Here is a 23,126-nt window from a genome sequence, read left to right as displayed (position 1 = left end):
TACACCTGTGTGGTGAACAGCGATAGTAATGCATGTGTCTATGCCATGCCAAGAGTCCTAGACTATTGTTATATGAGAGGTAACTCAACCAATCACCATCCTTACTCTACAGCTAATTAATATGCAATACTTTCATTGGCTGTCTGAGGGAAACGGCACAGATGATGGATTACTTGGCCAAATCGCCACACCTCTGTACCTAACTGCCACCACATAAACCCACACAACTCTTCCAGGGCAACGCAACCACCCATACAACACCACAACCAGCACGTACAATAAGCCCAAAAATGCACACACCACTTTACCACAGCACACTCCCCTCATTCGCCACTTGTACAAATCAACAAATATTCTAGCACAACCCCTCCTAGAGACACAAATCAACACAACCACCCATACGACATAATCAGCATACACATGGAATCTGCGGTCTGTTATAAGCCAATTTTTAAGTTCTCGGCCATTTTCATCCTTTTGTTTTATTTTTGACATACGTGACTATAAATTAAGTCTGCGACAGCATGGGCTTTCAGCTATTAGTTAACAGACAGTTAATTTAGCAGTGCTAGAGATTTAAGTTACTCAGACAATATTTCTGGTACTCCAATGATTTATTATTTGATGTACCCGCCCCAAAGAGCTTGGATCTTACTTTAAGACAAGAGAGAACATGTAGTTGAAAATAAAAGGTGTGGGACGGGAAAGGGGAGATGGGGAAATAGTAATATGCTCCTGTTTTGTCATGGATCAGCTGTGCGCCCACTAAGTAGAGTCATTTTTAAGACAATATTGTATATTCTTAAAGTCTGATCATTAATTCTTTCCTTGCACCTATGACACCTAAGGATCTCAAAGCAATTTGAGAATGACAGTATCCTGCAAGATACGCAAGCATTATCACCATTTTACACAGAGGGAAAATGAAGGCACAGAGGTTAAACAGATTTTCCCCAAACGACACCACAGAGTAGCAGAACTAAGCTTATAGACCAGGCTTCTGGCTCCTAGTTCTGTGGTTTAATCACAAGACCATCCTTGGGCCAGATTCTCACCTGCATCAAGATCTGCTTGGTGCAGGGGCAAAGGACATGTCCACTGGGGAGCTGATTATGGCTGCCTGATTCTCAAATTGTCTTGGCCCAGGCATTAAATTAGAGCTAAAGGACCATATGCCAGCTGTGAATCTAGTACAGCAGGACTCTGGCCTGACCCTTTCCTGGTATGTCCACAACAGGATGGGACAGGGGTTGGGAAAGAGATGGCTGCATATGACCTGGTTCTGTTGGCCAGTTCACAATTTCCCTCTTCCAGGGGGCTGTGGTGAAATCCTAGTCCCTTTAAGGAGTATGTGTGTTCTTGAGGTTATAAACAAGCCACTGGGATGAAGAACTGCTATCTCTGGCATTAACTCGTGTAACCTTCAGTGAGTCATCTCACCTCTGCCTCAATTTGCCCATCTGTAATGTGAGAAACTACATTCCTTTACAAGGCCCACAGTGGGAAGCTTAATTTATTTGTTATCCTCACAGTAAATGCCAATTATAACTTCTATCTCATCATTGCTACCCTCCAGTTTTTAAAAGTTAATTTTGAGGCGGGAAAAGAATCTATGTGGTCAGCTTTACACATTTTATTACCAGCACATTTTGCAGCCTGTTGGTCTATAAAGCAGACGTGATCAGCAGACAGAAAAACAAGAATCAAATCAGATTAAGAGCTGCTGTGCTGGTCGTGACATTGTGCACTAGCATCAATTAAAGAACGCTTCAGTCTGATCAGATGACCAATCCTACTGCAGCTGGAAAGCCAGAGGAAAATGTAATAGACAGTCTCAAAGTAATGAATAATTCTCCAAGTTGTCAAAGGTAGAAAGCAAGGTGAGTGTCCGGTTCAATGATTAGCTAAAATCTTTCAAATAGGAGAATCGAGAAGTTTTAACGCATATTCTGGCTTTAAAATACAGTAATTCCCTCACTTAAAGTCATTCCAGTTAACGTTGTTTCGTTGCTGATCAATTAGGGAACATGCTCATTTAAAGCTGTGCAATGCTCCCTTCTAATGTCATTTGGCAGCCGTCTGCTTTGCCCACTGCCTGCAGGAAGAGCAGCCCGTTGCAGCTAGCTGGTGGGGACTTGGATCCAGGGTGGACCAGCAGCCCCCATCAACTCCCTGCTTCCCTAAATTCTCTGTGCTGCAGCCACCCAGCAGGCAATCAATCGGCAGTTCAGCTGTCCCTCCCCCCACTGCCATGTGCTGCTCCTGCCCTCTGCCTCGGAGCTGCTCCCAGAGACTCCTGCTTGCTGTGCAGGAGCGGAAGGGAGGGGGTTAATGTCAGGGTGTCTCCCTGCGCCCTGCTCCTGCACCTCACTTACCTCTTCTCTATATAGAGCAGGGTGGGGACACGGACGGAGAGAGAGAAAGAGAGCTTGGGGGAGCAGCTGCTGTCTCAACTTCCTGATCCACTTAAAAAGACAAGGCACTTAAGAGTGGGTCAGCTTACTTAAAGGGGCAGTGTGCATCTCTCTCTCTCTCCCCCACACACAAGGTGTGTGTCTTTCTTTGTCTGCTATGCTGTCTCCTCTCCCTCCTGTTCGTGCTACCTTTGCTGAGAGGCTACATTAACAACAACACGTTAACCCTTGAGGGCTCAGCCAAGTGCTAGTTCATCATTTAGCAGCAAGGCATTCCCTGGGAAACATCCCTCCCTCTTCCACCCTCTAACTTCACCACCTCAACCAAGCTTCGCAATCATCATAGCTGTGAACAATATTAAATTGTTCGTTTAAAACGTATACTGTGTGTATAGCTATATAGTTTTTTGTTTGGTGAAAAAAATTTCCCTGGAACCTAACCCCCACCCCCATTTACATTAATTCTTATGGGGAAATTGGATTCACTTAACATCGTTTCACTTAAAGTCGCATTTTTCAGGAATATAACTACAACGTTAAGCAAGGAGTTATTGTAGGTAGTAATGATTCTGAGGCACACAGGACTGCTTCAGGGTGTGGGCTTTTGCTCCAAAGTAACACACACCATTTACATTTGCACTAAAAGAGACTCTAGTTAAATAAGGACAGGTATGGTCTAGTCATCTGAGCAGGTGACTAGGAGCCAAGGAGATCAGAATCCCAGCTCACCAATGACTCTCTGCACTGTACTGGGCAAATCCCTTGAGAATCCTGCAGGAGTGTACACAGGACCCAGGAACATTCACCAACTGGCCTATGTTTCCCTGCATGTGCCGAGAACACAGCCTCTGGACAACATATGTCCATGGGGAAAGGAAGCTGTGGTGCAATGCCCCCTTTGCTGCTCTGTTTGGAGTCTCTTCCCAGCAGTACAGATTCCATAGGAACTGGGCTATGACTGGTTCTGCTGTCTGTGCAATAACTCTCTCTTGAAGGAGACTATACAGTTGGAACACTACAATTTTCTTCATGAATATTCCTGCTGACCCGATGAAAATGGATCATCCTCCTCCTAATGGATCCCCAAAGCTATTGTATCCCAAAAATCCCCCCACCCGCTTTTAAGGTTTTGTGTCTTACTCATCATCATCACCATCATCATCTTTCTAGTCAAGTACAATTAGACATGCCTGCCTTGCAGATTTCATCAGCGCCTTTAATTGATCAGTGGCACTTTCCTTCCCTGCCACTAGTGTCTTCTGCAGCATAACTCAGCTTGCCCAATGGGCAAGAGATTGGGAGATCACATGTCCAGCATGACCATACACAGCGCAACTCAGTGAACACCAGCTGGAAGCTGAAGAGTAATTCTGCGCAGCGAACAGAGCAAGCCAAGAAGCATGCTGGGAATCTGAAGCTATGCCATCAGCAGCCGTATGTGCATGGCAGAGCCTGGCACCTAAATAGCAGAGATCTTACAAAACCTGCAAGGACACAGAATTAATTCAAGCTTCCTGCCAGCTCCAGCTGCGTAAATGTGATTTGAGGAAGCAAGCTGGTGCCACCTCCAGGCTCATCTTGATCTTTAACCACAGCAGAGGCCAGTATTAGTCACTGAATAGTTTATTGCAGATATGTTTCAAATGTTGTTTTTTTTTTGGAGGGGGGGGTGCAGTTTCTGAGACAGCAAAGGGGACTGTGATTACAGATACAGGACCAAGTTCTGTTCCCTCCACTGACCTGCTGTATGACCTTGGGCACATCACTTGGGGTCAAATTCTGCCACCCTGACTCACGCTATGTAGTCCTACTGAAATGGGGCTCCTTATGCAACGAGAAGTTACTCAGCGTGAGTCAGGGTGGGAGAATCGGGCCCAGAACCTCTCTGTACCTCTGTCTCCCCAGCTGTAGAATAGTGATGTGTTTCTCTCAGGCTTACGGTTTATAAGGTACTTTGAGATTTTTCTATAGAAGACAACATATAAACACCAACCATCACTATAAACCTGCTCTTGTGAAAAACTCTATAGAATTCAGTAGAAAACAACAGCTCTTCTGCACAGTTTTTGGACAATCACATAGTACTTGATACAAAGTTATATTTCTACTACAGAGCACTATTAATTTTTTAAAATCTTACAGCGAAATAAGAATTAGCTATTAAATTTCAGAGGTGCACAGTACAGTATCACATTCCTGGGTAGCACTGTGATTCTACTCCTATTCAATTGCATGGGGCTTTTCCATATACTTGACTACAACTGAAGGGTTTTATTTTTGTGGGGCTGATTGGTTGGTTTTGTTGTTTGTTTGTTTTTAAAGGCTATTTCTCTCAAAAGCTGAGAAACAAAAGGTCTCTAAGTTTACCTCACGGGGCTCTGCATAGGTACAGGGGTCCACCGTACAGATGTGGGCTCCTCATCTCAAAAAAGATATACTGGCATTAGAAAACGTTCAGAGAAGGGCAACTAAAATGATTAGGGGATTGGAATGGGTCTCATATGAGGAGAGATTAAAGAGGCTAGGACACTTCAGCTTGGAACAAGAGGAGACTAAGGGGGATATGATGGGTATATAAAATTATGAGGATGTGGAGAAAGTGGATAAGGAAAAGTTCATTTACTTTATTCCCATAATACAAAGGAACTAGGGTCACCAAATGGAATTAGTGGGCAGCAGCTTACAAAACACAATAAAGGAAGTCTTTCGTAACGTGCACAGTACCTGTGGAACTGTCTTGCTGAGGAGGTGTGAAGGCTAGGACTATAATAGGGTTTAAAAGAAAACTTGATAAATTCATGGAGGTTAAGTCCATAGTGCTATTAGCCAGGATGGTACAGGAATGGCGTCCTACCTCTGTTTGTGAGAGGGTGAGATGATGGCAGGAGAGAGATCACTCGGGACTGGCGTTGGCACATGTTGGAGAGGTACTGGGCTGGATGGACCTTTGGTCTGACCAGTATTGGCCTTTATGTTCTCATTCATATGCAAAGCACTGGAGGATTGGGATTCAAAGGAAAATATACACTGCATTGCATAGTATTTTTATACAGTGCTGCACAAAGGGGACCCAATCTGGTTGGAACTCTAGGCATCTGTACAAAACTCATTTCAGATGCAATTCTGGTGGATAAAGCACGCTTACCCCATTTACAGTCAGAGGAATGGGCAATAGAAGGGCCTATGATCTGGTTTCACTCAGATGTTGGAAGCCTATAGATCCAAAGGGCTTAGATCTTTCTTCTTCCCAGTCCAGTCTACCTAATTGCAAGGTATCCTTCCCCATGCTGCCTTTTGTAATAAAGATTTGCTAAGCAAATTTGGGTTCCAATCGGAAAGGCATCAGTGTCGAGAAAGGACAGGGAATAGAGAGCCAGGGCAAGCCTGATTCACAACTACATTACACCCTTTTTACTACCAACAGAACCCCAGGCTCACACTGGTTCAAAACTGAAGTACCACAGTAGACCTAATCTGCACATAGCTTCCCCCTCTTGTAACTATTCCGAAACTATTTGGAGCTGCTTTGCCCACTGCTAAAGCAGATAGAATGCTCAGTTCATTCAAGATGTCTTTTGAAAGAAGGGCAATGACAAAGCTGCAGCTCATGTACTGGAGGCATTTAAACAAGACGACAGGGCATGTAATTACCAATAGCCCAGTATCAAGGGGTAGCCGTGTTAGTCTGAATCTGTAAAAGCAGCAGAGAATCCTGTGGCACCTTATGACTAACAGACGTTTTGGGATGAGCTTTCGTGTGATACCCACTTCGTCAGATGAATGTAGTGGAAATTTCCAGGGGCAGGTATATATATGCTAGCAAGCAAGCTAGAGATAACGAGGTTAGTTCAATCAGGGAGGATGAGGCCCTGTCCTAGCAGCTGAGGTGTGAAAACCAAGGGAAGAGGAACTGGTTCTGTAGTTGGCAAGCCATTCACAGTCCAAAACATCTGTTAGTCTATAAGGTGCCACAGGATTCTCTGCTGCTTTTACCAATAGCCCAGATTTTCTTAATGGAGAAGGCAAGCGCAGTACATGTAGTGTAGCACAGCTTCTCTAATTAGATAATAAATGCCTCCTTTAAGCAACCTTATTGTCAAAGGAAGTTGTTACACTGCTCTCCATCAACCAAGTTAAATTCACAGCATTTAATCTTGTGTTCTTTGCAACACTCTACACAGGTGGGAAGAGACATTTGAAAACAAACCAAAAAAAAGAACAGTCAAGAACTAACCCCCAGAAGTCACATTACAAGTCACTGATGGCCAAATATTTATAAATGCTCTCCATTCAACTGTGGGACAGTTCAGTCCTCTGCAGTGCTTGAATTAATTGTGTTTTAATTGTGAGAGGACTGGTGGCAGGGTGGAGGGGTCTGGATCACCGTCTCCTGCCTCAGTTCACCTGGATTCAGAATCCCAACATGATGTGCTACAAGGCTCAGTCCTCTCCCAAGTTTTCCTGGAATCATGGGGAGAACTACACAAACGGAGTATGGTTGGTGGTATGACTGAAGGTTCTAGTGATTGTGCCAGTGGTTGGGAAGGATTCTCAGGACTTATTTGAATGTACCTCATGTGTGATTTAGAGGATTATTGTATGCTATGTGCTGAGAGAAACAGATACAGCAGAATCTCAGAGTTATGAACACCAGAGTTACACATCTCATTTGGAACTGGAAGTATGCAATCAGGCAGTAGCAGAAACGAAAAAAAAGCCAATACAGTACAATACAGTGTTAAACTACTAAAAAAATAAAGGGAAAGTTTAAAAAAAGATTTGACAAGGTAAGGAAACTATTTATGTGCTTATTTCATTTAAATTAAGATGGTTAAAAGCAGCATTTTTCATCTGCATTGTAATGTTTCAAAGCTGAATTAAGTCAATGTTCAATTGTAAACTTTTGAAAGAACCACCATAACATTTTGTTCAGAGTCGTGAACATTTCAGTTATGAACAACCTCCATTCCCAAGGTGTTTGTAATGTTGAGGTTCTACTGTAGGCCCAAAAACAGCTAGACTGATCAATAACAGACTGGTGTCTGTCTCAAATACACACTGGGAAAAAGCTGAAGGTAAAATAACGGAGTGCATTTGCAATGTCACTTCTCCATCTCAACACACCCTTGGTTTTATTCATAACAATTTACATTTATATAGCTGCACCTGTCATCCCTAAAGGTACTAAAATGCTATACAAGTCTGCAGTATATACAGCACCACTGAACTGCAGCTCACAGATGCAAAAGTGTGAGGAGCGGCGTTTTTGGGTAAAGTCAGGCAGATCCCTTAAGAAAAGGTCTTGGGGACTTTAATATCTTTGCAGAGCAGATGCGTATTCTGTTACACAGTCTAATCTGAAAGACCCACAGACAAACCTCATGGCTATTTACCTACAGTGCTTTTGAAGGGCTGGAGAAAGTCAAGATTTAAGTGCGTGGTCCAGAGATCCTCCACAGCAACCTGGACCTTAATTCTGTGGCAGCTCCATTGAAGTTGAATATGGAGAACTTTAATGACGTATGAAAATGGCTAATACAATCAATACACAGTGCTCCAGATTATTTAGTCTGATACTAAATTCAAGTCACTGTATGCAGTCCCCCCCCCAGTTTTGGATATGACACACGTTTTTGTTCTGACAGCTCATAATTGCATCCTAATAGTTATTGGGGGAGGTTACAGGTTCTGGCAGCTGGGAAGGAGACAAGTGAGGTTTTTGGCAATTGGGAAGGCAATTTGGGATTAGAGTAAAAGCCTTTTAACTGAATGTTTCTTCTAAAATGGTCAACAATAAAACAATTGACAATGTTGACGTTTCTACCGTGATCATTAGGTGAACAACCTGTTGGGCTGAAAGGTGCAGTTCATGGCTCTCACAGATGTGTTTCAGACTGTCTACAGCAGTGGCCACCAACCCGCTGATCACAATCACCAGGTTGATCCTGGACACTCTTCCGTCGATCGCGAACTCCAGCCTGAGCGGCCCCAAGCCACTCCCAGAAGTGGCCAGCATGACCCATGGGGGGGAGGGGTCTCTATGCACTGCTCTTGCCTGCAAGCGCCACCCTTGCAGCTCCCATTGGCTGGGAATGAGGAGCTGTGGCCAATTGGAGCTGCAGGGGTGGTGCCTGCAAAGAAGAGTAGCACGCAGAGCCACATGCCCCCTCCCAGGGGCCACAGAGGCGCGTTGGCCCCTTTCGGGAGCAGTGTGGCCACATGGTGCACTACTGGCTGGCGGCGGGGGGTGGAGGGGTGGCCCGGCTCGTGACGGGGAGGAGGTGTCGATGAGCTGTTTCCATTTCTCCTCTGGTGTCTAAAATGCAGCAAAGGAGAGGGATACAACTTGGAATCCTGACTGCACAGCACTAAAGCCTTCCATGCCAGCATTTTTACAGTGAATCGAGTGCCAATGAAGGCTGTTTGATGCAGAACTGGACAGAGAGCACCAAACTCCTGGCACATAGTTACTAGATAGTGTTACTATCACCCTGGGTTGGATTCAAACAGGATCACTGAGGAAGGTGAAGGGCAGTGGCTATACACAGCCTATCTTTTAAATCAGAACATACCTGTCCAAGTAGTTGACAATGTTGGGGTTTTTGTTTTCCCTCATTACAAGGATTTCATTAATTATAAGTTCTTTCTTGGGCTGCTGTTGCAAATTCATCTGTTTGATTGCAACCTAAGAGTGGGAGAGAAAAAATATGGAAAGCATTAATATATTAACATCCCTAGAAATCTGCCAGTTGCTAGTCTCTGCTGCTTAAGTCCAATTTGCAAATAAAGTTCACCACCACTTTATTATCTCAGAGTACTCAGTGTTTTGCAACAGTGCAAGTACTTTCATCCAGTCAACTTCCAGAAGCATTCAGCATCGCAAGCAAAAAAATATCGAGAGGCAAGTATTTTCCTATTGGAAGCCTGCATCATAGCTGGACAACCTTGCTCTTTGCAGTGCTCTTGGCAAAATAACAAATAGCTCCTTACTACAACATGGATTGATTTCTCTAAAAAGCTCATTCTTTAAGGAATCCAGCTCTCTTTATTTCAGATCAGCATCTTCTTTCAAATGCAAATCAGGCTCCAAGAAATTTGTGGGACAAATTCATTCAGCTTAAGTGCAGTTTTCCAAGGTACTAATTTCACTCTGTTATAACTAGAGCTACAATGGTGAGCAGCAGTGTTCAGATCCAAAGTTTGGTGGTGGTTAGACCTGAGAGTCTGGTTCAGATCCACCTCTAGCCAAAACTTTGGGGGTGGGGTGGACTCTTATTATAGTCTCTTGGTCTGTATCTTTCTGCAGTGCATCACTGTACATACATAAATCTCTGTGTGTGTGTATTAACAAAGTAGACCGCAGTCTCATGCAATGTGCTCTTCGCCATTATATCCAAATAGTCACAATACCAGTATATAAAAGGCCAAATCAGGCACTCTTACTCATAGTATAGTCATTTAACTGTTAAAACAATGGGACTGCTCAGTATGAATTAGCTGGCAGAATCAGTTTGATTGTGTTAACATACTGTTGGGTTTTTTACAATATTTAGGCAAAGACAAAGTGAAGGGAATGTAGTTTCGCCTTTATGGCAAAGAGCTATTTGCAGAAAAGGCAGCACTTCTAATGGATGGGACCCAGCAAGGAAAATGCCAGTATAGATAGGTACAATCAGCACTTAGATATTATGGTTATAGATTCTACAGGAAACCCTGACACAGGTGAGACTAGAGAGAACGTGCTGCTTGGCAACAGCATTTACAAAGCTGTCAAACTGCAGTTTGACAGTAAAACATGAAGTGGTGACATTTGTTCCCTTAGGACAGGAGGAATGAAAAACAGAGGGTATCTGCTCCAGACCCCACAGAGCTGGAAGACAAGAAATCCCTAGATCAGGGGGATTTTAACCACCCATATATCTGTTAGATAACAAACAGCCTAACAGTAAAAGAGATTCCTTTTACAAACAAGACAGTTTTATGACACATAGAATATAGAACACAGCCAGAGGAGAAGCCATCCTGGATCTAAAGAAGAACTGGTGAGAAACTAGGAGCACAGGAATTGACAGACTGGACCAGAACATCCGGCCAACTAACTAACCCCACTATTTTGTCTCACAGTAACCAGTATCAGAAGCTTCAGAGCAAACCAGTACATAGTTATGGGATAGCCTGCCCCCATACTCCCCTGTGAAAGTTACTTTCTAATTCATTAGTCAGAGCATGGCTTATGCACTGAAGCATCCATCCCTTCCAAAATTCTGGCTTCATCTTTTATTTTTAATTCGTACAATAGTAACTTCGTTATCCATATAGATGTAGAGTCTTTTTATAATCCTACTAAGTTCTTAGCCTGTTATATATTGTGACAAGCAGTTGCACAGGTTACATGCATTGTATAATAAAATATTTCCTTTTATTACCTTTAAACGTGCTGCCATTCAATGTCAATGAACTTCACAATAATAGGAAAGATTGATACCGGTGTCCAAAAATGCCTTGAACTTAGCGTAACAAGGAACGGGTTAACAAAATACAATGGTTAAGGATTTCAGGAATGTAAAGTCTATGGTCTGATCATGTTCTCACCATGTTGAGAACCAGGAGTTACTGGAAGTCACTCAAGTCCATGGGTTACACAGTTGTGTACAATGGGTTTGAGTATCAGTATGGAACTCAGCTAAGGGATGCTAAGAGGCAACATACAGGCACAAACTTCCAGACTACTTTTCCAAAGGAATTGTAAGAAACAAGCAACAGCCAACATGGTTCCTCTTTTCAAAAATGTGAATCAAACTTTTATTAGTGCTTTGTCATCTCACCCCTTTTCAGTCCCTAATACAGTGTCAGCAAAAAGCAGATAGTTGTAAGACTACTGGTATTTAATTGTTGGCTTTGTATAATTGGAAAATGGACCCATATTTCAAGGACCAATAATACTACAAACTTTCCTGTTTATCTCAATACTAGTATTATTAGAATGAACATTATTCCATCATTCCAAAATTCTTATTTGTCTTATAGACATGTAATATATAAGACCTTATTTTCTGAGGTGCTGTGAGCCCATTGTCTCATAGAATAGAATATCAGGGTTGGAAGGGACCTCAGGAGGCCATCTAGTCCAACCCCCTGCTCAAAGCAGGACCAATCCCCAGATTTTTGGCCCAGACCCCTAAATGGCCCCCTCAAGGATTGAACTCACAACCCTGGGTTTGTCAGGCCAATGCTCAAAAACCACTGAGCTATCCCTCTCATTAGTTTATGGCACTGTCCATGATGTGCTGGGTGCTTTCTAGATGTTCAAAATGAGATGGTACCTGCCCCAGTGATCTAGCAGCCTTAGGGCAGACAAGCAGGTAGACAGAGATTGGATTGGGAAAGGGAAACAAAGGTTTTCTGTGCAGGTCAGTTAGATTCACTGTAGGCAGCGGATGAAGAGTGGGGTCCTTAAGGGGGACTTAAATGAGGATAGAGTAGATGGGCCCCTCTCTGGAAGAGCGCAGGGAAAATGAAGGATATAGGTAAATGCACAGTATGTATGTTAATATCACATATAATGAGTATGTTTTTACACACACACACACCCCCACACACCCTCATGGCTCCAATAAATAAATAAATCCTTCCAAATGTGAAGTTATGCATGGTGTAGAATTTAGGAGCTCCTGTTTTTTTCCAGTCCTATGCTCAGACCACTAGCCCAGGCCTCTCATTTAACGAGAACGCTTGTTTTTAATTTAAAGCTAAATGTCATGAATCTTTGAAAGAAGATCTATGTTTTGTAGTGTCAGTTAGAACCTGTAGGGGCTGTTCCAAAGCTCAGTGAAGAAACAATTTGGCAGCACTCACCTCTTGTCCTGTAGCTACATCCATTGCAGTATAAACTGTGCCTGAAGCGCTAACCAAAGCAGGGAGAAAACACATTGTTAGTGCTAACCAGCAAGAGTGACAGCTTTAAATAAAAGAAGAATTTTCCAATCCATTAAATTTTTATCTTAAATGAACATTTCATTTCAACTCTGTTTCTACACAACATTTCCAAGAGTAAACAGCAATCTGAAATATTTATGAGCAAAGCCCAATGGCTAAAAAGAGTGACAGAGAATATATTGAGGAACTGGCTATAACACAACAATCTCTTGACATGGTTAGGGTCTTCGACTGAACCTTGTTCTGGAAAAATCACTAATTTGGAACATGAGTTGATCCCATCTAAACTGACACGACAGCACTAAAGCTCCCCAACAAGGCAGAGATTAAAGGGTAGACTGAATCAGCGAGGCAAGACAGACATGGCATTTGTAATGAGCGACAGATAGCTTGATCCTGCACCCACTGGATTCAATAGCAAATCTTCCATTGTCTTTAATGGCCCAGAGAGAGAGAGAGAAGCCTGCATAGTTTTAAATGGAAAAAAAGTTAACCATCTGTATACTCACTACTGGGAGAAAACATTTGTACAATAGATTAACAGCCATCTTAAAAAATGGAGTCAACTGTCAGTAAAGAAAGAGGTAATACATCTGATACTCCTTCTCCTACACCCCACTGCCAGGGGACACAAAACCAACGCTGAGCAGAAAGGGTTAATTCTTAAAGCAAATCTGTAATTTGAAGAGGTTTTGTGCACTGGAAATAAGCGGTTCTTTCCCTGCACACACATATATTTAGCAACACGGTCATCTAATGACATATATTTTAATATTAAACAATCACACAAAACCTCACAGTCACTATGACTAAAGAGTATGCGGGGAGGGGGAAGGAAGGAAAATGTTATGATACTGTTTCCAGCAAACAAACCCAGCTTGGGTTTTCTGCTGTGTGTATACGGGGTGGGGGGAGCAGCATATACTAACCCTTGTCCGATCTTCTCAAACCGTGTGTATTTCTTTTTGGGGTCACCCACGCTCACGATACTTCCTTTAAAAAAAAGGAGGGGGGTTTAAAATTCTCATTATACACCAATGCAAGAGCAATCCATTGTGCATCAAGGCCCCAACCTCAAAATGACCTCTGCGTGGGTAAATGCCTGTGGCTGCACTTGGCAGATGCAGGAGCTGCTCACATGGAGTTCTCTGCAAGATCAGGGCTTAAAAGAGAACCAGTTTGCTGGAAGGCCATAAGCGTCATTGTCACCACAGTTAACATGCAGTGGATGCTCATTCTTTTCCCAGCAGCATGGCTGCTCAGCTCCCTTGCAGGGACAGGGCAGAGAGTAGAGGATATGGATTTATATTTAGTAGAGCTGGGCCGAGGAAAGTATTCCATTTCACAGAGGATTCTGAGAGCTGGAGATCTGGTTTCATTCCAATTTGGAACAAAGCCCCCAAATGTTGAAGTTCTCCATGGAAGGGGACAGAACCCTCACCATGGGGCAGACTGCTTCAGGGGCTGCCCCAGAGCCACACCTTGCAAGCCAGGGGGTCCCAGCTGAGGGCAGATTGCCTGGTGGGCTGCCTCAAAGCTACAGACACTGGAAGCCCTGGGGATGCCTGGTTCTAAGGCAGTCTGCCTGGCTGGCAACCTGGCAGGAAACCAAGCAAGGTTCTGAGAGAAACCTTCCTGGTTTCTAGAGGACCTTTGTCAAAAATCAGTGAAATCAGTTTCGATTTCAATGTTACTTGTCCTTCCAGTTACTCTCTGCAAAGAGCTTTGATCTTCACAACACCCTTGAGGTATAAGGAAGTATCATCATCCCCCTGGGTAGGTTGGGAATCAGAGGGGAAAATTAAAGCCAACTTTTCCAAAAGCACAGGCAGATGGAAAGCGCCAAAGAGGTGCCATTCTAGGGTTTAATATGGAAATTGGGAACATAAGGGTTTTTCAGAGTTAGTGTTTGCAAGTTACCTGAGCAGTCAGTACATGGTGGGTGTGGCAAATTGCTGGTATTGTTCTCTGGGTCTCGCGCTTTCTCTTCTCTGGGGTAGGTTCAGGGCGATATTGCTTGCCTCTGAACCAGTTCTTAATCACTCCCCTAGTGTCCTTGGAGAAGGGGAGTGGAGAGGGAGGGACCTGGGCCCGCCCTCTACTCCAGGTCCCAACCCAGGGGCCCTGGGGTTGTGGTGAACCACTTGACTAGCGGTTTCTTCCCCTGGGTTACTTCCCTCTCATACCCGTCAGCTTGTGAAGGGCTTCTCGCCTCTCTTCTATACAAGCCTGGTGCCCCTTACCTAGGGTTTCTGTTGGGCTTCCCAATCCACCGCAGCACTCCTCCAAACCTTCTATTTCTCTCTGGACAAACTCTTCTCTTCTGCAATCTGCACTCTACTCCAATCCAACCTTTCTCCTTCAACTACCACCCCCTGTCTGACTGAAGCAGGGGTTTATATCCCATGACTGGAGTCAGGTGCTCTAACTGGAGTCAGGTGCTCTAATTGGCCACAGGTGCTCTAGTTAATCTAAAGCAAACCTTCCTCCCTTGGCAGGGAATAAGGCCCCCTGCTAACACTCTTATGCTGCCCTCTGGCCATGCTGTATCACATGGGATTTTCACAAGTGCCCAGAGCTGAGCAAGAAACACCAATTAGACGCATAGTGGCCCTTGTAGACCACTCTGCAGACCACTTTGCATTTAGTATAATGAGGCCTGGAAACCCCAGTGGCAAGTGATGTAAAAACAGGCTATTTTCAGGCATCACTTGGGCATGGCCAAATCACAGGATCTGGGGCAGACAGAAGTAACAGAGAGGAACAAAGGGGCAGCCCAACTACACAAACCGAGAATTGACACCACAATTATAGAAATGACTCTTGCTCCTTGAGGATGAACTGCTGGGCAAGGGCTCAAGAAACCTCTCTTCCAGTGTAAGGCATAGGCCTTGGGTTCAGACTGTAAATTTGATAACTGCTGGAGAGGGGTAATGACAGGATTTAGGAGGAGTTGTGATATTATTAAACTCTGAGTTAGTATCCTCATCTGTAAAATGGGGTAATACTTCCCTGCCTCACAGGAGGTTGGCAAGATTAGTAAGGTTTTCAAAGTGCTGCATATGTGCTAAAAGTTCTTAAAGTCTTTCTATATTCGTAGTTGCAAGAAAAGCTGTTAAACTTTACCAGAAGCTGGGAAAGGGTGATGGGATAGATCAGTTGATGACTACCTGTTCTGTTCACTCCCTCGAAGCACCTGGCATTTGCCACTGTCAGAAGACAGGATACTGAGCTAGATGGACCTTTGGTCTGACTCAGTATGGCCATTCTTATGTTCTTAATTATGTTTGCAAGAGCTGTAAGTGGTTGTCAGAAGACCCATCTATGAGCCAACCTGAACCCCAGTATGTGCAAGTTCAACTCTGCTCCCTCAATAGAATTACACTGGGGAGACAATAGATGGCAAAGCTTCCAGCAAAAAAACAATCTTGTAGCTGCCAGAGGGTGTTGCTAAAGGCATCAGTGTGAAAGAATTAACACAATGCAGAACACATGGCCCTTTAAAGCAGATCCAGCAAGGCTGACACATTTATACAACACAGCTGTAGTGACTTTGCAAGTGTTGCACTCACATTACCTTAAATTACTCAAGTGATTCTATTTAGTAGCCTTTTTGTTACACAATAATCACTCCTTTGCTCTTTGGTGCCAAGGACTGTCTTTTGGCCCTATATTTGTGCAGCACCGAGCACGCTGGGATCCAGGTCCATGACTGGGGACCATGGTAATACAAAATAACAGTAATCACAGAAATGTAGGGCTGGAAGGGACCTCGAGAGGTCATCTAATCCAGCCCATTGCGCTGAAACAGGACCAAGTCAATCTCGACCAGCCCTGACAGGTGTTTACTCAACCTGATCTTAAAAACCTCCAATGACGGGGATTCCACAACCTCCCTTGGAATCCTATTCCAGAGCTTAACTACCCTTATAGTTAGAAAGTTTTTCCTAATTGACTTCAGAGGTGCTACCCTAATTTATACCAGCTGAGGAGCTGGTCCTGGGTTTCATTATGATTCATATTTGTATTACAGTTGATCTGCAAGTTATATTGTACTCTCTCATGTTTAAAATTTGCTTGTGCGAACTTACTACTTAAAAGTCAGAGGTTGGGGACCTTCCCCATTGCAATTTTACCCAGGCGTTTGAAAGGAGCAGGGCCTGGTAAAAGCTTGTGTTTAAGGGAGTGGGAATTTTAGTGAGGAAAGTCCCTTTTATTTGGTTTTGTTGGGAAGATGGAGGGAGATTTTCTGAGTGTTGCTGCTGGTCTCAGCTGTACTGTATTGCTAATGATAAAGGCACCCACAGTACCAGAATGCTTTTAAAATGTTACAAATAGAAAGCAAATGTTGAAACCATTTGGAGACACGATGGAAACCTGGGCCTATATTTTCCAAAGCAACCAGTGATCTGGGGCATCTCAATGTTTGAGACCCCTAACCACGGCCTGATCTATAGAAAGTTGTGAGTGAGCAACCGACCCTCTGACCATCAGTTGCCTTCAAAAAGGTGCCTGCCTCATGTTGGGCACCAATCACTTTAGACCAGAGGTCGGCAACCTTTCAGAAGTGCTGTGCTGAGTCTTCATTTATTCACTCTAATTTAAGATTTTGCGTGCCAGTAATATATTTTAACATTTTTAGAAAGTCTCTTTCTATAAGTCTATAACATAGAACTAAACTATTGTTGTATGTAAAGTAAATAAAGTTTTTAAAATGTTTAAGAAGCTTCATTTAAAATTAAATTAAAATGCAGAGCCCCCCAGACCGGTGGCCAGGACCTGAGCAGTGTGAGTGCCACCGAAAATCTGCTCGCATGCCACCTTCGCCGTAGGTGCCATAGGTTGCCTTTAGACCATGGTATCTATGGGAAGAGAGCAATGAGGAAGTTTTCTAGCTATATCCTTTTGCTGATTTTATTTAAGGGTTGTTTTTTTGGGGGGGAGGGGTTGTAGTCATAGTAATAAGCTTTGCTCACCTTCAGCCTAACAAAGTTAATTATAATTATACTAGAGTTGAGAAAAAGCAATATCTAGGTTGGCTTCAGCTTTCACGCTGAAAAAAATATCTATATATATGTATATATTCAGGGCCTAATTGCCACAGAGGTTGAGCATCTGCAGCTCCCACTGGCTTCACTTGCAATCATCGTGCTCAGCATGCCTGAAAATAAGGCTCTTGGTGCTTAAATTTGCACTTGAATTGGTCACTGAATAACACAAACATTGAGTCATAAAGTGAAGTCTGAAGTGAGAGATCTCAGAATGTAACTGTCACAGGATCTCTGCTTAGTAAGGATTTGGGAAGGGAATTTGCCTCTAAGACACCAAATAAATCAGAATACAGATTTTAAAAGATGACATACTTAATTTTTCCAAGATTTCTTCATCTGACATCTTCGGCTTTTTCTTCTGTTTCTCTGTATTCCTGGTCATTGTGTCAGGGGATGTTGTGCTGTTTTCAGAGGGTGAAGAGACAGGCGAGGTGGCCACATCTCTGGTAGGAGGTGGTGGAAGGGGCTCTATCACAGAACGAGTGTATACCTTTGTGTTGGGGAGAAATATGTTTTATGAAATGAAGATTAAAAATAAAAGATCTCTATGTATTAGACATATGTCCTTAGCAGTAGCATGTGCCAAGCAATGAAAGAAACATTACTACAGTAAGGAGCATTACTACATTAAGAGCTCCATGGCTGGATGCTGCTCCATTAAGCTGCTCTATGAAAAGGGATGAAGTAATTTACTCCTCCCCCAGAGCAAGGAGGAATTATGGGTATGCCTCCATTTTGAGTGGGGAGTGTGCTTCCTCTCTGATAGCTCAAGGAGATATACTCATGCTAGCTCTGATCACCTAGCATGCTAAAAATAGCAGTTTGGCTGCAGTGACATGCAGCGAGACGGGTAGGCACTCCAAGTATCTACCCATCTGAGATCATAGACACGTATTTGGGGAGGCTAGCTCCCCATCTCCTGCCACCCCGGCCATATTGTTATTTTTAGCATACTACTCAATCAGAGCTAGCGTGAGTATTTCTCCTCGAACTAGGAATCACACCCCCAGCTCAAAGTGTAGACATGGTTTGTGACTCTGGGTCACAGTTTGTTCTCAAGTATGTTCCTGGGGCAGTGCAGCTGTGCACCACCCCTTACCCTGGCCAGACTAAAGTTGCAGCGTAGCCCAAAGTGGTGAAATCTGTAGGAAGGGAACAAAGATTTCTAGCTTGCTCACTGATTTTGTGTGTTCAGGTCGTGGAGCTATCACGGGGGGTGGAGCAGCATCATCCTCGTCATCTTCATCTTCTGAAACTGGCGGTACTGCAGGAGTCTCAGATACAGCCTTCACATTCTGCATTTTGGTTAAAAGACAAAAGATACCCTTTGGAATCCCAGAATTTTATTTTTTTTAAATCACTCCTCACAGAAATAGAATCACGCTTCTAACATTTAAGTCCTTCAAATCACAACAGGAATTATCATCAAACGGGTTTGACAAGAAACGATGGTTAGATCTCTTGGATTATGCTATAAAGTGACAATTTGATGTCCTACACGTACAAACACTTAAACCCACTAGGGAATTTATGGAACTATTCACATGAGCACATGGATGTCTGCAGCATCAGATCCTAAAAAATCCATGGACCAGGTTTCTTGGACTCTTAAAGGCTTGCTCAAACATTCCCTGTTGGATAGTGATGCACGCTGCAGGTGTGGGAATGAGGGGGTAATTTGAGATGCATTATGCAGCAACACCTCAATATCAGATATTTCTGGTTGCTTATGGAAATAGTATTGCATCATAAATTACTAGCTAAGACTTCAATCCTGAAATGTCCCTGCAGGGAACCTGTTACAAGCTTAACCAACACATTCCATTTCAAATAAGTTTACCACAAGCCCTCACTTAAAAGAGACGCCTGCCCAGAAATTAGCATCATATGGGTGGAGAGTGCCATTGGGTATGGTTTAACCAAAGGTGTGTAAGAAAGAAGCATGGGAGAGACACTGAGTAAGCAGCTGGCAACTTAATCCTGAAAATAATCTACAAAGATTTGGGGTACTGATTGGAAAGAGCAGTTTGGGTGCTGAGAGCCAGAACATTGTCCCCTGTTTGATTCATTCTCAGGGGAACAGGATTTTCTACATTCCATGTAAATAAACAATGTTGTAACAAACCAGACTCCATCACTGAATTCTACTCCCAACTGGAACAGCCTCAGGGCCTCAAACTTTGACTAGCTGCTCAGATCAACAGGGTTATGAAGTGTCATTGAAGGTGATGAAGCTTTACACATGGTCAGATTGCAGAATGGGGCTAAGTCAAAACTATACTTTGCTACACGATTTTTTTCATTACATGAAACCACAAAGCCAGATAAAAGTGACTGCAATTGCATATGGCTATATGAAAAGAGACTGATCTTTAGAAGCAGGAAAAGACGGTTACTCACCTTTGTAACTGTTGTTCTTCGAGATGTGTTGCTCATATCCATTCCAGTTAGGTGTGTGCGCGCCGCGTGCACGTTCGTCGGAGATTTTTTACCCTGCAACACTCGGTGGGTCGGCAGGGCGCCCCTGGAGTGGCGCCGCTATGGTGCCGGATATATACCCCCTGTCGACCCAGCCGCCCTTCAGTTCCTTCTTGCCGCAACTCCGACAGTGGGGAAGGAGGGCGGGTGTGGAATGGATATGAGCAAACACATCTCGAAGAACAACAGTTACAAAGGTGAGTAACCGTCTTTCTTCTTCGAGTGATTGCTCATATCCATTCCAGTTAGGTGATTCCCAAGCCTTATGTAGGCGGTGGGGTCGGAGTGAGATACTGCAAATGCAAAAGCGCCGAGCCAGAGGCTGCAGCATCCCTTGACTGTTAAACCAGAGCATAATGCGAAGCAAAGGTATGGACCAAGGACCACGGAGCCGCGCGAGAGATTGCTCGTGGGTAGGGACACGAGTCAGCAGGCAGCAGACCAAGTCGGAGCCCTGGTAGAAGGCATAGTGATGTGGCTTGGGAAGTGAGCCAAATCATAACAAGTGCGGGTGCACGTTATCACCAAGATGAGATCCTCTGAGAGGAAAACGGGTAGTCCTTTCCTCCGGTCTGCTACCGCGACCCGAAGAGTTGGGCGTGTTAGGAAATGGTTTTGTCCATTCAACATAACTGCGAGCTGTACAGACGTCCAGAGAGTGCAACTGTTGTCCCCATCGCATTGAGTGTGGAAAGCAGGAAAGGCAGACACCACCTAGGGAGGAAAGCCGTGTGAGGACGTAACTGCACCTCGTCTTTGGGAAAATAGTGCATGGTGGAACACCGTAAGAGCCCTGAGCTCGAGACGACTCGTCTGGCTGATGTAATGGCGATGAGGAAAGCTGTCTCCAAGACAGGTATGGCAACGAGCAGGATGCTAACGGCTCGAATGGGGGAAGACATAAGTCTGGTTTCAAAAACCATGTTGAGGTCCCAGGTTGGGGCTGGGCGGTGTACTAAGGGTGTAAGCGCTCCAAGCCCTTGAGGAACCTCGAAACATAGAGATGAGAACACAGAACGATCACCGCAGCCTAGGAGGAAGGTAAAGATGGCTGCCAAGTGTACCTTCAGCGATGACACCGCTAGGCCCTGCTGCTGTAGGCCAGAGGTAGTCCAAATAGAGGGAATCGAGACCTCAGCAGGAGTAAGATTAAGCGTTTCACACCTGTAGAAGAAACGCTTCCACCAGGCAAGTACGTTGACCAGGTGGAAGGCTTCCTGCTACCCTGCTAGTCACGCAGCAGCCACACCGTGAGGTGAAGAGACTGCAGGTCCGGGTGCAAGTCTGCTGTGGTCCTGAGGTATGAGGCGTGGGTGGAGTGGCAGGGTAATTGGGTTGGCTATGGACAGGCCGAGCAACGTGGCATATCAGTGCTGTCTGGACCACGCTGGAGTGACCATGATGACGCGCATCCTGCCCCTGCGAAGTTTGGGTAGGACCAATGAGCCGGGGAGCGTGTTGGCCCTTCTATGGCCTGAGAACAGCGTCCGAGATCGGTCCCGGGGAGAGACCTTGGTAGGAGCAGAACCGCGACATTTCCTGTTCATGCGGTAAGCGAACCGGTCCATATGTGGGGAAAAACTCCACTTCCAGCAACAAAATGCAGCACACTGGGCAGGGCGACCACTCAAGAGACAGGAAAGGCTGCCGAGTTGAAGCGTCAAGGCGTTCGAATGCCTGGGAGAAAGGATGCTACCAGAATTATCGAGTGGGCTATGCAAAAAGTGCCAGAGATGGATGGCCTTCTGACAAAGGGAGGAGGGCCATGTTCCACCCAGGTTCTTCATGGAGCACATGGCCGTTGTGCTGGCCGTAACACTGAGTCGTCGTCACGGCCTCGCAGCTGCTGCTGGAATCCCTGGCACGCCAGGCGGGACTGTCGTCATGCGGATGGAGCGGCATCCCTGCCCAATCAGGGAGGGGGTTAGCCACCGGTAGAGGGAGTCTAAGGTGCTCGAGGAATGAGTGACTATCGTGACCATAGGGCCCCTGTCCGGGTGGGTTTTGCAGACTTCGAGATGATCAGTGCCATTAGCCTGAAACCGCGGCTGTGTGAGCAGGATCCGGCTCGCTCGGAGTCCAGGATAGCTCCTTGAAGTCTACCCCATGCGTGGGAACCAGAGAGGATGTCCCCATAGTGAGCATCAGGCCTAGACATGTGAATAGGTCCCTGACGATGCCACATGCTGAACGACTTGTGTCTTGGAGTCCCCCAGATGAGCCAATCGACCAGATACGGAAACGCATACGCGCCATCCAGTGGAGATGGGAGGCGCACACACTTGGGAAATGCCTGTGGGGCTGCTGAAAAGCCAAAACAGCAATACCGTAAACCGGAAGTACCGATGGTTGGCTAGAAAGTGGAGGTATCTCCCTACGTGCAGAGGGGAAGATGGCATTGTGAAAGTACGCGTCCTTCATATCAAGGGCGCATACCAGACTTCAGGATCCAAGGACAGGATAATGGTTCCCAGGGATACCATGCGGAACTTCAACCTTATCATAAGCTGGTTGAATTCTTGTGGGTCTAGGACAGGTCTGAGACCGTCGTACGGGTTGGGGTTAGGGAATAAGGAAGTAACCCCTTTGCCCCCTCCATCCATCGGCGTCTGCACCTCTTGTAAGAGGAATTGCGCCTGAGAGGAGCCTCTGAAGAGGGACAGGGTTGGAACAAAGTCGAGGTGGCCCCCATGCTCCACCATGTGTAGAAGACAGCGGACTGAAGTTAACTGGGACCACGCCAAGAGAAGTAGGAGTGGGATCAGGCCCGTAACCGGTACGCCACCCTTGGTGCACCTTCGAACGATTATCTTTGGTCCCCATAGCGATCGCGAGGGACCTCGATTTTGGCCCTCTCGGGGTCCTGACGGTCGTCTGCGACCACGTCAGCCCGCCGCGCCGTCTGCCAAAGCCCTATCTGTTGGCGAGGCATAGAGAGTGTGGCGGTGTGGCTGGGGACGGAAGGGCCTGCAGTAGGATGTTGGCGTATGCACGCCGAGAGAGATCGCATGAGGACCCTGTTGTCCTTCAGGCTTTCCTGTCTGGGGTTGATTTCACCTCAAAGAGGTTTCAAACCTGATGTCATGAGATGCTCCTTATGGTAACAAGGCGTGGAGGGAAGCTCTGGCCGCCGTTTTCCTTTCCTCAAGGGGGCAGTGAGCTCTTGGCGGGAGTCTTGATGGAGAAGCTCCATAAATTTATCCATCGCCATCCCGGTGGTACGGATATAGGGACTAAGCAGGGCTCA

The 23,126-nt window shown here is 45.1% G+C and overlaps 1 protein-coding gene across 1 annotated transcript in view; it reads right to left on the bottom strand.

The window, feature by feature from the left end:
- PAK1 (p21 (RAC1) activated kinase 1) overlaps positions 1 to 23,126 on the bottom strand; it is a 120,657-nt gene that overhangs the window by 21,601 nt on the left and 75,930 nt on the right. The window contains exons 6-10 of the mRNA XM_075061800.1: positions 18,580 to 18,696; positions 17,714 to 17,891; positions 13,280 to 13,343; positions 12,270 to 12,318; positions 8,987 to 9,099 (exon numbers count right to left, since the gene is read on the bottom strand). Of these exons, the coding sequence (XP_074917901.1) occupies positions 8,987 to 9,099; positions 12,270 to 12,318; positions 13,280 to 13,343; positions 17,714 to 17,891; positions 18,580 to 18,696 (521 nt within the window). The remainder of the gene's footprint in view (positions 1 to 8,986; positions 9,100 to 12,269; positions 12,319 to 13,279; positions 13,344 to 17,713; positions 17,892 to 18,579; positions 18,697 to 23,126) is intronic.

This window comes from Chelonoidis abingdonii, chromosome 1 (assembly GCF_003597395.2).
Source record: "Chelonoidis abingdonii isolate Lonesome George chromosome 1, CheloAbing_2.0, whole genome shotgun sequence".
NCBI classification, from domain to species: domain Eukaryota; kingdom Metazoa; phylum Chordata; order Testudines; family Testudinidae; genus Chelonoidis; species Chelonoidis abingdonii.
This window is presented reverse-complemented; position numbering and strand designations above follow the sequence as displayed.